At 37.9% G+C, this 15,576-nt stretch overlaps 1 protein-coding gene across 3 annotated transcripts in view; it reads left to right on the top strand.

Moving 5' to 3' along the window:
• THSD7A (thrombospondin type 1 domain containing 7A) overlaps positions 1–15,576 on the top strand; it is a 438,927-nt gene that overhangs the window by 243,733 nt on the left and 179,618 nt on the right. For all 3 annotated transcript variants that reach the window (XM_043588979.1, XM_043588977.1, XM_043588978.1), the window contains 2 exons: positions 13,934–14,089; positions 15,352–15,564. In XM_043588979.1, the coding sequence (XP_043444914.1) occupies positions 13,934–14,089; positions 15,352–15,564 (369 nt within the window). The remainder of the gene's footprint in view (positions 1–13,933; positions 14,090–15,351; positions 15,565–15,576) is intronic.

The following is a 15,576-nucleotide window of genomic DNA, read 5'->3' as shown; positions in this document are numbered from 1 at the left end:
GAGATACATTTCTTTCTAGGTGCTCTAGGGGAGGATCTTTTTCCTTCTTCATCTTGGGTTGTTGGTAGAATTTAGTTCCATGCCGTTGGAATACCAAATTCTCCATTTCCTTGCTGGTTGTCCATCTGGGAAGTGTTCTTCTAGAGGCCACTCATATCCCTTGGCTCTTCCCCACTCCCTTCAGAGTCATCAGTGGCAACTCAGGTACCTCCCTTCATTTGAATTTCTTCTCTTTCTTCCATCTCATCTTTCTGACCCATTTGGGAAAGGGTCTCTGCTTTTAAGGACTCCTGTGGCTAGATTGGGCCTGCCTGGATAATCCAGAATGATTTCCTCATCCCAAGGTTTGAAACCTGAATCATATCTATGAAGTCCTTTTTTTCCATCAGGATAATTATATTCACGAATTCCAAAGACTAAGGCATTGAATCTTTGGGGGACCATTATTCTACTACATTCCCCTATTTAATCATTATAATTATGTTTTTACATTCAACATTTACTTTTACTCACATGTAATATTTTCTTTGATTGCCATTCCATCTGGCATCTAAGATCCTATTTCTGTATTCATGTTCCTTTTTATGAGAAATAAGTCCTTTGGAAATTTCTTTAATGATGGTCTATAATAGTTAAATTTTCATTTCTGTCTGAAAATGTCTCCTTTTGTCCTGATAATTAAAGAACTGTAGATATGCAATTCTAGGCCTCCTACAAGGCCATTAAACCAAAAGTTTTGTGACCTGGGATCAATAATGCCCCACAGGAGACCCAGCTTTAGGACTCTAGTACCATATTGAGTTCATGCTATGGATTTGGAGAATCTTTTGAGAATTTTCCTTTCTTGTGATCCCAGTTGTAAAATTGAAAGGTTTTATTTTTAAATAACATATAGGCTTCTGCTTCCAGGAAAGTAGAGGAAATGTCATTTTTTCCTAATACATAGTAAACAAACCATAAGACAACTCTGAAAGTTGGAGGGGAAAGGGAAGACAAGCTAGAAATCTTAAGACCCAAGAAGCAGCAAGGTGATACTTTCTGCCTCTCATATCTCAGACTTGGAGAGAAGGAAGCCAGCAATCTAGAAATACCAGTGGGTACAAATTTTTTAAATTCTTTAACAAATCTCTGCTCTAATGCAATATAATTGTTACAATTTGCTATATTATAAATTGCTTCTAATGCAGTATAAAGGTTGAAATTATTCTGTATGTAGAAAAAAAATAATGTGTAATGGGAAAAAAGATACCAGTTGGTAGAGTGGATTAAAAAATATGACCCAACTATACATGTTCTGCAAGAAACGCACCTCAACTCTAACAGTATACCCAGATTAAAATTAAAAGATAAAGAGACCTGGGGAAGATGGCGGTGTAGGAGGACGCTGGGCTCACCACGCATCCTGCTGATCACTTAGATTCCACCTACACCTGCCTAACTGACCCAGAAAACCACCAGAAGACTAGCAGAACAGAGTATCCAAAGCCAAGCGCAGACGAGAGGCCCACGGAAGAGGGTAGAAAGGGCGGAGAGGCGATGTGCGCTGCACGGACTGGCGGGAGGGACCCGGGGTGGAGGGGCGACCTGCTGGCCAAACAGAGCCCCCGAGTCTGGCTTGCAAAAGCAGAGGGGCCAGACGGGGTGTGTTCTGACAGCAAGCGGGACTTAACATCTGGAAGGTAACAAGCTAACAGCTCTTCTCGGAGAACAGGAGGGCTGGAAGACAACGGGAGGGAGAGCTGTTGAGCCCCTGACGACAGAACTCAGCTTGGCAGGGAACAAAGGCGCTCGCCAGCGCCATCTCCCTCGCCCATCCCCCAGCCAAAATCCCAAAGGGAACCAGTTCCTGCCAAGGAACTTGCTTGCACAGCACAAACACCCAATGCTGTGCTTCTGCGGATCCATCGCTCCTGCGGGTCTGACTCCCTCCTGGTGCTGCAGGGCCCCTCCCGAAGCGGATATCCGAAGGAAAAGCGAGCTGAGCCTGCCCCTCCCAACCCTGTGCACCGTGCTGATCCACCCCAGCTAATACACCAGATCCCCAGCACCACAAGCCTGGCAGTGTGGAAGTAGCCCAGACGGGCCATTCAACCCCTCAGTGAATCCCGCCCCTGGGAGAGGGGAAGAGAAGGCACACACCAATCTGACAGTGGCCCTGGAGGTGGGCTGGGGGCAGACATCAGGTCTGACTGCGCCCTGCCCACCAACGCAAGTTATTCAAGACAGCACAGAGGAAGTGCCCCACAGTTCCGCACCACTCCAGGGACTATCCAAAATGACAAAACGGAAGAATTCCCCTCAAAAAAAACGTCCAGGAAATAACGACAGCTAATGAACTGATCAAAAACGATTTAAACAATATAACAGAAAGTGAATTTAGAATAATAGTCATAAAATTAATCACTGGGCTTGAAAACAGTATACAGGACAGCAGAGAATCTCTTGCTACAGAGATCAAGGGACTAAGGAACAGCCAGGAGGAGCTAAAACATGCTATCAATGAGCTGCAAAATAAAATGGAGACAACCACGGCTCGGATTGAAGAGGCAGAGGAGAGAATAGGTGAATTAGAAGATAAAATTATGGAAAAAGAAGAAGTTGAGAAAAAGAGATAAAAAACTCCAGGAGTATGAGGGGAAAGTTAGAGAACTAAGTGATGCACTAAAGAGAAATAATCTACGCATAATTGGTATTCCAGAGGAGGAAGCGAGAGAGAAAGCTGCTGAAGGTGTACTTGAAAAATAATAGCTGAGAACTTCCCTGATCCGGGGAAGGAAAAAGGAATTGAAATTCAAGAGGCACAGAGAACTCCCTTCAGACATAACTTGAATCGATCTTTGCATGACATATTATAGTGAAACTGGCAAAATACAAGGATAAAGAGAAAATTCTGAAAGCAGCTAGAGATAAACATGCTCTAACATATAAAGGGAGACCTATAAGACTCGTGACCAATATCTCTACTGAAACTTAGAAGGCCAGAAAGGAATGGAAGGAGATTTTCAATGTGATGAACAGAAAATATATGCAGCCGAGAATCCTTTATCCAGCAAGTCTGTCATTTAGAATAGAAGGAGAGATAAAGGTCTTCCCAAACAAAAACTGAAGGAATTCGTCACCACTAAACCAGCCCTACAAGAGATCCTAAGGGGGATCCTGTGAGACAAAGTACCAGAGACATCGCCACAAGCATGAAACCTACGGACATCACATGACTCTAAACCCATATCTTTCTATAATAACACTGAATGTAAATGGACTAAATGCGCCAACCAAAAGACATCGGGTATCAGAATGGATAAAAAAAACAAGACCCATCTATTTGCTGTCTACAAGAGACTCATTTTAGACCTGAGGACACCTTCAGATTGAAAGTGAGGGGATGGACAACTATTTATCATGCCACTGGAAGTCAAAAGAAAGCTGGAGTAGCCATACTTATATCAGACAAACTAGACTTTAAATTAAAGGCTGTAACAAGAGATCAAGAAGGGCATTATATAATAATCACAGGGTCTATCCATCAGGAAGAGCTAACAATTATAAATGTCTATGCGCCGAATACCAGAGCCCCCAAATATATAAACAATTACAAACATAAGCAACCTTATTGAGAAGAATGTGGTCATTGCAGGGGACTTTAACACTCCACTTACAGAAATGGATAGATCATCTAGACACACGGTCAATAAAGAAACAAGGGCCCTGAATGATACATTGGATCAGATGGACTTGACAGATATATCTAGAACTCTGCATCCCAAAGCAACAAAATATACTTTCTTCTTGAGTGCACATGGAACATTCTCCAAGATAGATCACATACTGGGTCACAAAACAGCCCTTCATAAGTATACAAGAATTGAAATCATACCATGCATACTTTCAGACCACAATGCTATGAAGCTTGAAATGAACTACAGGAAAATGTCTGGAAAACTTCTAAAAGCATGGAGGTTAAAGAACACTCTACCAAAGAATGAGTGGGTCAACCAGGCAATTAGAGAAGAAATTAAAAAAATATATGGAAACAAACGAAAATGAAAATACAACAATCCAAACGCTTTGAGATGCAGCGAAGGCAGTCCTGAGAGGAAAATACATTGCAATCCAGGCCTATCTCAAGAAACAAGAAAAATCCCAAATACAAAATCTAACAGCACACCTAAAGAAAATAGAAGCAGAACAGCAAAGGCAGCCTAAACCCAGCAGAAGAAGAGAAATAATAAAGATCGGAGCAGAAATAAACAATATAGAATCTAAAAAAAACTGTAGAGGAGATCAACAAAACCAAGAGTTGGTTTTTTGAAAAAATAAACAAAATTGATAAAGCTCTAGCCAGGCTTCTCAAAAAGAAAAGGGAGATGACCCAAATAGATAAAATCATGAATGAAAATGGAATGATTACAACCAATCCCTCAGAGATACAAGCAATTATCAGGGAATACTATGAAAAATTATATGCCAACAAATTGGACAACCTGGAAGAAATGGACAAATTCCTAAACACCCACATGCTTCCAAAACTCAATCAGGAGGAAATAGAAAGCTTGAACAGACCCATAACCAGCGAAGAAATTGAATCGGTTATCAAAAATCTCCCCACAAATAAGAGTCCAGGACCAGATGGCTTCCCAGGGGATATCTACCAGACGTTTAAAGCAGAGATAATACCTGTCCTTCTTAAGCTATTCGAAGAAATTGAAAGGGAAGGAAAACTTCCAGACTCATTCTATGAAGCCAGTATTACTTTGATTCCTAAACCAGACAGAGACCCAGTAAAAAAAGAGAACTACAGGCCAATATCCCTGATGAATATGGATGCAAAAATTCTCAATAAGATACTAGCAAATAGAATTCAACAGCATATAAAAAGAATTATTCACCATGATCAAGTGGGATTCATTCCTGGGATGCAGGGCTGGGTTAACATTCGCAAATCAATCAACGTGATACATCACATTAATAAAAGAAAAGAACCATATGATCCTGTCAATCGATGCAGAAAAGGCCTTTGACAAAATTCAGCAACGTTTCTTAATAAAAACCCTTGAGAAAGTCGGGATAGAAGGAACATACTTAAAGATCATAAAAGCCATTTATGAAAAGCCCACAGCTAACATCATCCTCAACGGGGAAAAACTGAAAGCTTTTTCCCTGAGATCAGGAACACGACAGGGATGTCCACTCTCACCGCTGTTGTTTAACAGGGTGTTGGAAGTTCTAGTGTCAGCAATCAGACAACAAAAGGAAATCAAAGGCATACAAATTGGCAAAGATGAAGTTAAGCTTTCACTTTTTGCAGATGACATGATATTATACATGGAAAATCCAATAGACTCCACCAAAAGTCGGCAAGAACTGATACATGAATTTAGCAAAGTTGCAGGATACAAAATCAATGTACAGAAATCAGTTGCATTCTTATACACTAATAATGAAGCAACAGAAAGACAAATAAAGAAACTGATCCCATTCACAATTGCACCAAGAAGCATAAAATACCTAGGAATAAATCTAACCAAAGATGTAACAGATCTGTATGCTGAAAACTATAGAAAGCTTATGAAGGAAATTGAAGAAGATATAAAGAAATGGAAAAACATTCCGTGCTCATGGATTGGAAGAATAAATATTGTCAAAATGTCAATACTATCCCAAGCTATCTACACACTCAATGCAATCCCAATCAAAATTGCACCAGCATTCTTCTCGAAGCTAGAACAAGCAATCCTAAAATTCATACGGAACCACAAAAGGCCCTGAATAGCCAAAGTAATTTTGAAGAAGAAGACCAAAGCAGGAGGCATCACAATCCCAGACTTTAGCCTCTACTACAAAGCTGTCATCATCAAGACAGCATGGTATTGGCACAAAAACAGACACATAGACCAATGGAATAGAATAGAAACCCCAGAACTAGACCCACAAACGTATGGCCAACTAATCTTTGACAAAGCAGAAAACATCCAATGGAAAAAAGACAGTCTCTTTAACAAATGGTGCTGGGAGAACTGGACAGCAACATGAAGAAGATTGAAACTAGACCACTTTCTCGCACCGTTCATAAAAATAAACTCAAAATGGATAAAGGACCTGAATGTGAGACAGGAAACCATCAAAACCCTAGAGGAGAAAGCAGGAAAAGACCTCTCTGAACTCAGCCGTAGCAATTTCTTACTTGACACATCCCCAAAGGCAAGGGAATTAAAAGCAAAAATTACCTGCGGGGGCTTTATGAAGATAAAAAGCTTCTGCACAGCAAAGTAAACAACCAACGAAAGTAAAAGGCAACCAATGGAATGGGAAAAGATATTTGCAAATGACATATCGGACAAAGGGCTAGTATCCAAAATCGATAAAGAGCTCACCAAACTCCACACCCGAAAAACAAATAACCCAGTGAAGAAATGGGCAGAAAACATGAATAGACACTTCTCTAAAGAAGATATCTGGATGGCCAACAGGCACATGAAAAGATGCTCAACGTCGCTCCTCATCAGGGAAATACAAATCAAAACCACACTCAGGTATCACCTCACGCCAGTCAGAGTGGCCAAAATGAACAAATCAGGAGACTATAGATGCTGGAGAGGATGTGTAGAAACGGGAACCCTCTTGCACTGTTGGTGGGAATGCAAATTGGTGCAGCCACTCTGGAAAACAGTGTGGAGGTTCCTCAAAAAATTAAAAATAGACCTACCCTATGACCCAGCAATAGCACTGCTAGGAATTTACCCAAGGGATACAGGAGTACTGAGGCATAGGGGCACTTTTACCCCAGTGTTTATAGCAGCACTCTCAACAATAGCCAAATTATGGAAAGAGCCTAAATGTCCGTCAACTGATGAATAGATAAAGAAATTGTGGTTTATATACACAATGGAGTACTACGTGGCAATGAGAAAGAATGAAATATGGCCCTTTATAGCAATGTGGATGGAACTGGAGAGTGTGATGTTAAGTGAAATAAGCCATACAGAGAAAGATAGATACCATATGGTTTCACTCTTATGTGGATCCTGAGAAACTTAATAGAAACCCATGGGGGAGGGGAAGGAAAAAAAAAAAGAGGTTAGAGAGCCAAAGCATAAGAGACTCTTAAAAACTGAGAACAGGGGCGCCTGGGTGGCGCAGTCGGTTAAGCGTCCGACTTCAGCCAGGTCACGATCTCGCGGTCCGTGAGTTCGAGCCCCGTGTCAGGCTCTGGGCTGATGGCTCGGAGCCTGGAGCCTGTTTCTGATTCTGTGTCTCCCTCTCTCTCTGCCCCTCCCCCGTTCATGCTCTGTCTCTCTCTGTCCCAAAAATAAATAAATGTTGAAAAAAAAAATTAAAAAAAAAATAAAAAAAAAACTGAGAACAAACTGAGGGTTGATGGGGGGAGGGAGGGAGGGGAGGGTGGGTGATGGGTATAGAGGAGGGCACCTTTTGGGTTGAGCACTGGGTGTTGTATGGAAACCAATTTGACAATAGTTTTCATATATTGAAAAATACTGAAAAAAATTAAAAGATAGAAATTAATATATCATGAAAATATTATCCAAAGAAAAGCAGGAGTGCTATATTAGTATTAGATAAATTAGGTATAAAAAGAAAAATAATAGAAGGACATTATATAATGATAAAAAGGTCAATCCACCAAGAAGACAAACACTAAATATGTATTCACTAAACAATATACTACAAAATATGTGACCAAAAACTGATAGAACTATAAACCATACACAAATTCAAAATTAAAATCAGGGATGACAATATCATAATCCCAATACTTAATAGAAAACTGGGCAGAAAATCATTAAGCATTTAGGAGAACTGAATAACACCATCTTCCAACAGAATCCATTGACATCTATAGAACACTCCATCCTATAGGAACAGAATACATCTTCAGGTGTCTCAGAATACATACCAACATAGACCATATTCTGAGTCATAAAACCTCAACAAATTTAAAAGCATTTAAATCATACAAGAATGTATTCTCTGAGCACAACTAGAATCAAATTAAAATTCTGTCACAGGAAGATAATAGTAAAATCTTCAAACAGTTGGAAAATAAATGACCCACTTAACCCATATGTGGAAAAGGAATTCTCAGGAAAAATCAAAATACTTTGAACTGAATGAAAATGAAAGTATATCAAAATCTGTGTGATACAGCTAAAGCAGTGCTGAGCTAGAAATTCATAACAGTAAATGCTTACATTAGAAAAGAGGATAAGACATAAATCAATATTATCTGAGCTCCCACTTCAAAAACCAAGGAAAAAGAAAAAAAAGTTGAAAGCCAGCAGAGGGAAAGAAAGAATAAAAATAAGAACAGAGATCAATGAAATTGCAAACAAAAGTAATAAAGAAAAATCAATGAAACAAATAGCTGATTCTTTGAACAGACCATTAAAATGGAAGCTTCCAGCAAGGTTGATAACATGAAAAGACAAAAAGCATCAATATTAGGAATTTAACAGGGGATATCACCATAGACCTTACAGCCAGCAAAAGAATAACAAGGGAAACACCACAACTTTATACACATAAAGTTGACAGTGTAGACTAAATGGAAGGGATCAAAAATTCAAAATGAGAAAAACACAACCCACCATAATTTGCTCATTATAAAATGGATTATATTTATCTAGAAAATAGAAAAAGAGGGGTCAAAGTACAATAAGAAGATAACTACAGATCAAAATCCCTGATGAATATAGATAGAAAAATCCTTAACAAATTACTGGAAGAGAGAATCCAGTAATAAATTATAAGAAATAAAGACTAGAACTAAGTGCAGTTTATTCAGAGAGGTAAGGCGGGTTCACTATTGAAAACTGAATTGGTATAATTCATCATATTAACAGGCTAAAAAAAATCACTCACAAATATTACTCAATGGAGAAAAAACATTTGACAGAATTTAGCAGACATTGTTAATAAAAACCCTCAGGAAAGTACAAATAGAATGGAACACCCACATTTTGATAAAAAGGATCTATAAAAACATGTAACGGTGCTCCTGGGTGGCTCAGTCAGTTGAGCGTCCAACTTCGGCTCAGGGCATAATCTTGCGGTTTGTGAGTTCGAGCCCCACGCTGCGCTCTGTGCTGGCAGCTCAGAGCCTGGAGCCTGCTTCAGATTCTGTCTCCTCTCTCTGCCCCTACCCCACTTGTGCTCTCTCTCTATCAAAAATAAATAAATGTAAAAAAAAAAAAATTTAAAAACCCAACAAAACCTGTAACCAAGGAGTTCCTGGTTGGCTCAGTCATTTAAGTATCCGACTTCAGGTCATGATCTCGCAGCTCATGAGTTCAACCTTCGCTTAGGGCTCTGTGCTGACCGTTCAGAGCCTGGAGCCTGCTTTGGATTCTCTGTCTCCCTCTCTCTGCTCCTCCCCTGCTCATACTCTATCTCTCTTTCTCACTTTCAAAAATAAATCTACATTAAAAAAATTGTTTTAAAGAAAACATATAGACAACATTGTACTTAGTAGTAAAAGACTGAATACACTTTTTCCCTAAGAGTAGAAACAAAGGGACTGTAGGCAGTCCTTGGCTTGCTTATACCTGCATTACTGGAATCTCTCCATGGTTTTCCTGGTTGTATCGATGTCAATATCCTGGTTGTGATATGATACTGTAGGTTTGTAATATCTGACGATTTTGGTAACTAGCAAAGGATACATAGGATTTCTGTGATGTTACAATGTCATGTGAATCTGTAATTATCTCAGAATGAAATATTTAGCTGAAAAAAAATTTTTTTTACATTTATAGTTTTTGAGAGACAGAGCATGAGTGGAGGAAGGGAGGAGAGAGGAGACACAGAATCTGAAGCAGGTTACAGGCTCTGAGCAAGCATTCAGCACAGAGCCCAATGCAGGGCTCGAACCCACAAACTGTGAAATCATGACCTGAGCCAAAGTTGGACACAACCGAATGGGCCACCCAGGTGCCCCTGAAATATTTAGTTTTAAAAATCATATTTGCTGAGGCAAATACCTGGTAGCTTAGTAGGGTAAGCATCTGACTCTTGATTTTGGCTCAGGTCATGATTTCATGGTTCGTGAGCTCAAGCCCCATGTCTGGCTCCACACTCTTAGCCTGGAGCCTGCTTGGGATTCTCTCTGCCCCTCCCCTGCTCATACTCTCTGTCTCAAAATAAATAAATAAAACTTTAAAAATATTTTAAGTCATATTTGCTATTCTTAAGGGTTATACAGTGGATGTATCTTCAGAATGCTTCATTGGGCCCATTGCTGAAAACAAATATCTTAAATTGACTTCCTATAATATTTTTTCCATTGTAATGCTCTAAACATAAAAATACAAAAATGTTTCAGACCTATAAAATGTACTGGTCTCATTTTTTTTTTGTTTTGTTTTATTAAGTCCAGAAAAGTTTGGACATTCTTTTATGACCTCTTGAAGAATACAAGGTACATATAATTGAATAGCCTTTAAATCATATGAAAACAATAAAGTGTCTCCTTTATTTTTAAGAGATCAACAATAAGACTTAAAAATTTTTTTTAATGTTTGTTTATTTTTGAAAGAGAGACAGACAGACAGAGTGTGAGCAGGGGAGGGGCAGAGAGAGAGGAAGATACAGAATCCAAAGCAAGCTCCAGGCCCTTAGCTGTCACCACAGAGCCCGACGCAGGATTTAAACTCACAAACTGTGAGATCATGACCTGAGCTGAAGTCGGATACTTAACCGACTGAGCCACCCAGGTGCCTCAGCAATAAGACTTTTTTAAAAAAAAAATTAATAAAGGTTCTTTGAAACTTACACTGCATAAACAATATTTTAAGTGATAAAATTATACAAGAGTAATGACTGAACCATTCTAAGAAATTTAAATTTCAATATTTGAGAATATGGGATGAGCAGTAAACACCGAATTAATGTAATACAGAGCTATATGAATTATATCTCACAGATGAAACTAGAATTCAGTACATTCTCCTGGGTCTGTCTGTCCTTTACTTCATTTATTGAATCACATTAATTCCAAATAATTCATGGGCAAAAATAGAATTGACTTACAGTTTTGGGAGCTTAGCTCTTATCTCTGATTAACATTAATATGTACTCTACTTACCACACACAAAAAAACCTGTGATGAAAATCACCAAAGGAATAGAATCATATACACAACAAATATATATAGGATTAAAATATCTTAATTTCTCTGTAAGCGTCTATATGTGAACCGTGTGATATATGTATAAATATTTATATTCACAAAGACATCTATAAAATTGAGGTTATTTTTCAATAACTCTATCTCAGTATAGATTTGGTTAGCTTAATAAGTCTGAAGACTATGTTGCTTTAAGCAATACTTTCTCAAGCCTGTATTCATCACATTTCTCTTTTAACAGCCCAAGAACATTATTATTCCTGATTATTCTATTTGATTCATTCAAAATACACCAAAAGTTAAAATAAAAAAACAAAAAACAAACAGGTATTAGAAACACAATGCTTCATACTGTTTTCTTGATAAAACCTGTTTCCCTTCTAAAGTGTTCAACCTTATATATAAAATATACTTCTTTAGGCCCTAATAGTCCTCACAATTGCATAGTTAAGGAAGACTTTGCAAAAAAAGTAGACTTCCCTTTGTAATAACCATAATTTTCTTTTTTTTAAATATATGAAGTTTATTGTCAAATTGGTTTCTATAGTAGTAACCATAATTTTCAAAACAATATCATAACACTAAATTCTAAAGTTACTTTTAGTCAATTGAAAGAAAAAAAATGGAGTCTTTTCAGTTAATTATATACACAATTGCTAATTTAAATGATAGTCTGAAAGATTCCACACCTGAAGAAATTGCTTATGTTAATTTGCAGTTACAGGAGTTTTTGTACATACTGTAGCCTTGTATTAGTCAAGGTTCTCTAGAGAAACAGACCAATAAGATATATGTATAGATATATGAGGAGATTTATTATAGGAAATGGCTTCCACAATTATGGGAATGAGGTCACTGGTATAATTCCTCATTTTCCAGAACCAGTAACTCTGATGTCCAGGAGCAGGGGAAGATGCATTCCACAGCTGAGAAAGAAAGAAAGTGATTTCACCGTTGTCCACCTTTTTGTTCTATTGGGCTTTCAATGGTTTGAATAATGCTCCACCCACATCAGTTAGGGCTGTCTTCTTCACTGGGTCTACTGATTCAAATGCTAATCTCTTCCACAAACATCCTCATAGATACACCTAGAAACAATGTTTTTTCAACTCTGTGGGCATCCCTTTCTCCAGACAAGTTGACACATAAAATTAAGTCTTATGCCTGTGAGGATATTAAATTTTTTTTTCATTTTATGTGAAATATGTATCATTGATGTCAAGTTTTTTTTTTTTATGTTCAAAGAAGTGAAGCATTTATTTCTGTATTTTCTGTCATTAACATGCCTGGTACTTTCACTGTTGGAAAGCAATAAAAGTAATCATTTTTGGCTTTGGCTGATGTTACGATACATAGTAGCAATGGTTCTGATAAACTTCAGTGAGAATGTTCATTGTGCTCCATATTAAGCAAATTAGGAGTACCCCAATCATTTATTTTCACTCAAGTGGGTGGCGTCCGGGAGGAGTGAGAGGAGGGAGGAGAGAGAGGTGGCACTCTTAGGAGGAAAAAGAAAAAATCTATGAGTAATTTTCAGAACTGAAAAACTACTTTAGAAAGAAGAGTTACTATAATGGCCTTCAGGTAGCATTTATGATCATGTGTGTTTGTGCTTGCAGAAAGTTGAGGAATGTACAATGCCTACAGTTAGCCTTAGAGTTTAAACTACAAGCAAATATATTTACATTTATTTAAAAGTTAGGATAATATAGCTTACAATATCTTAATTTTTCTATGAGCTTCTAAATGTAACCCATGTGATTGGAATTTGATAGTTCTTCACATAAAGAGAATAAGAATTGTCTAAGACCTCCCTTATTTCAGTCCTTTGTGAAAGGGTTGGCATTCCAAATTATCAGACATAAGCAGCAACTAGCTTTTATTAAAGCAAATGTCTAAGACATTTACTTCTTAAAATTTATAACACAAAAGCAACTACAGCTATATATTATATACTGCTAAACTTGATTTTCTTCTGCTGTCCATATAGCTTCAAATATGTTTCTTTCTTAGTCATTTTTAACCAGAATATGGACACATCTTGACATTAACTGTCAAATGTGTCCTATACAAAATAGCCAAACTCCAGGCATCAAAACAGAAGAGAAGCAAGGGTAAGCAAAAAATATATAGGGTTCATTGGTCAACTTATGAACAGACATGGTCAGTTATAAATTAGTTGTCTTAAGACTTCTGTGTTTTGGATCACATAGGTAGATAATATAAACTGTAAAAGTTCTGAGAAGTATCTGGTGAGTCCTCTAGCTGGAGGGGGAGGGAAACACCACATTGGTTTCATGAGCTCTTTTTTATATCTACCGGTTAGCTCTCTGTGGACCAAAATGGAAAGGAGACTGATCCAGCAGAAGCCATGCGGTGGAAACTTTTTCTGTATATATTATTGTCATTGGCCCTCTCCCACTTTCCTGAGTCCTCTAAAGCAGATGCCACTTAATTAGAATCTAAATATACAATTTAAGAGATACAGTTAACCTTAAGGACTATTTTACTGATGAGGAAAGTTAGTCTTGACATTATTAATCACATGGCTAATAAGTGGTAAAGCTGGAGATCAACGAGTCTCCAAGGCGTCTAGTCCAGTTTCCATGGATCACACTATACTGCCTTTTCCCCCCATTCCTTCTCCTTTTTTTCTAGTATGCAGCTAAGAAGCAGTAGAATAATGTCTTGGTGGCACTTGTCCTTCTCCTTACACACACATAGAAAAATCATTTTGTTGACCGTAATAATTTGTTTAATTCTTAAGTGATCTCTGTATTTTTCTCCAAACAGCCTCAAAACCAGTGGACTTGAAATCATGCACTGGCCCTGTTCCTAATACTACACAGCTGTGTCACATTCCCTGTCCTATTGAATGTGAGGTGTCACCTTGGTCAGCTTGGGGACCTTGTACTTACGAAAACTGTAATGACCAGCAAGGCAAAAAAGGTATGTCCTATTAACATGACATGCTTAAAACTTCTATCAGCTGAGTCAAATGTGAATTATTTTAAAATGCTCCTCTGTGTTACTTGTGATTATTCATTTGTGATATTTTCCAGAATGGCTAAAGCGTATTGATTGCAAAAAGATGAATAAACCTACTCTGATGTTGGTACCAGAACATTAAAACTGAAGTTAATTATCTAAATCTTTGTCCACTTATCTGTAAAAGGATGTAATATCTGCTACCCATGTTTTCTTTAAAGAATCGATGGGATAATAAACATAAAGCACTTACTTCAATGCCTGATCCATAGCTAGTTCTCAATAGACAGAACTCCGTATTACTTTGAAGGTAAAGAAAAAAAACTCTATTTCTTTTATGAGGCAAATCACGTATTTATGAGGATTAGAATAAATGCAGTGGTTTCTTATATGGCGGACACGATGGGGTAATTTTCACATGATCTAGTAATGGAAAACATTTTCTTATTTCCTTTCAAAGACAGTCTTCCAGTGATTCTAATATGTTCACATAGTAATAAACAGACTTATTAATTTTGCTAGTGATTTTAATATGTTTACATGGCAATAAACAGACATTAATTTTGTTATGCACTGTCCAGAAGGACTACAGTTAGGTACTGTTAAAGCACAGGGCACAATTCTGAAGACTTCTCCTTAGAGCCCAGTTGCTTTATATCACTAGTTCATATTTCCAGAGCATCTAAAATCAACTAAGGCTCAAAGAGACAATTTATCTGGAACCATCCAACTTCTCAGAGGTATCTTTTTAGATTTAATTATGCAATAGTGTTGAAGAATTCAAAGTAATAGCACGTTAGTCATGAATACTTCCAAATACCTTGAGATTTCATTGTTTCTTTGAATATTTTATAACTATAGACTTTCCAAAAAAAAAAAAACAAATTCATTCTGTGTATGTGTATGTGTGTTTTCTCTATCTTTGTGTCTGTCTGTCTCTCTCTGCTTCTGCCTCTCTACCTCTCTCCCGTCCTATGAAGGAGATGGCAGTTATATGGCTTTACTTGCTTTCCCTCTTTGGCCCTTCTGTTAATTTATTTATTCATTTAATAAATGATTAAAGAGCTCACATTAAGCTAGAGTTTGAGGAAGCACTAGTGATTAAAGCAGATCTGACTTCTACCTTCTACCCTCATCAAGCTTTCACTCAAGTTTTCGTTCAGCCTTCTGAAATATTCAACCATGACAGAAACAATAAATATCTTCCTTCCCCAACAATTCAGGTTTCAAACTGAGGAAGCGGCGGATTACCAATGAGCCCACTGGAGGCTCTGGGGGCACTGGGAACTGCCCTCACTTACTGGAAGCCATTCCCTGTGAAGAGCCATCCTGCTATGAATGGAAAGCAGTGAGGCTCGGAGACTGTGAACCAGACAATGGAAAGGAGTGTGGCCCAGGCACTCAGGTTCAGGAGGTTGTGTGCATCAACAGTGACGGTGAGTCAGGCA

This window comes from Prionailurus bengalensis, chromosome A2 (genome assembly GCF_016509475.1).
Source record: "Prionailurus bengalensis isolate Pbe53 chromosome A2, Fcat_Pben_1.1_paternal_pri, whole genome shotgun sequence".
Classification (NCBI taxonomy): domain Eukaryota; kingdom Metazoa; phylum Chordata; class Mammalia; order Carnivora; family Felidae; genus Prionailurus; species Prionailurus bengalensis.
This window is presented reverse-complemented; position numbering and strand designations above follow the sequence as displayed.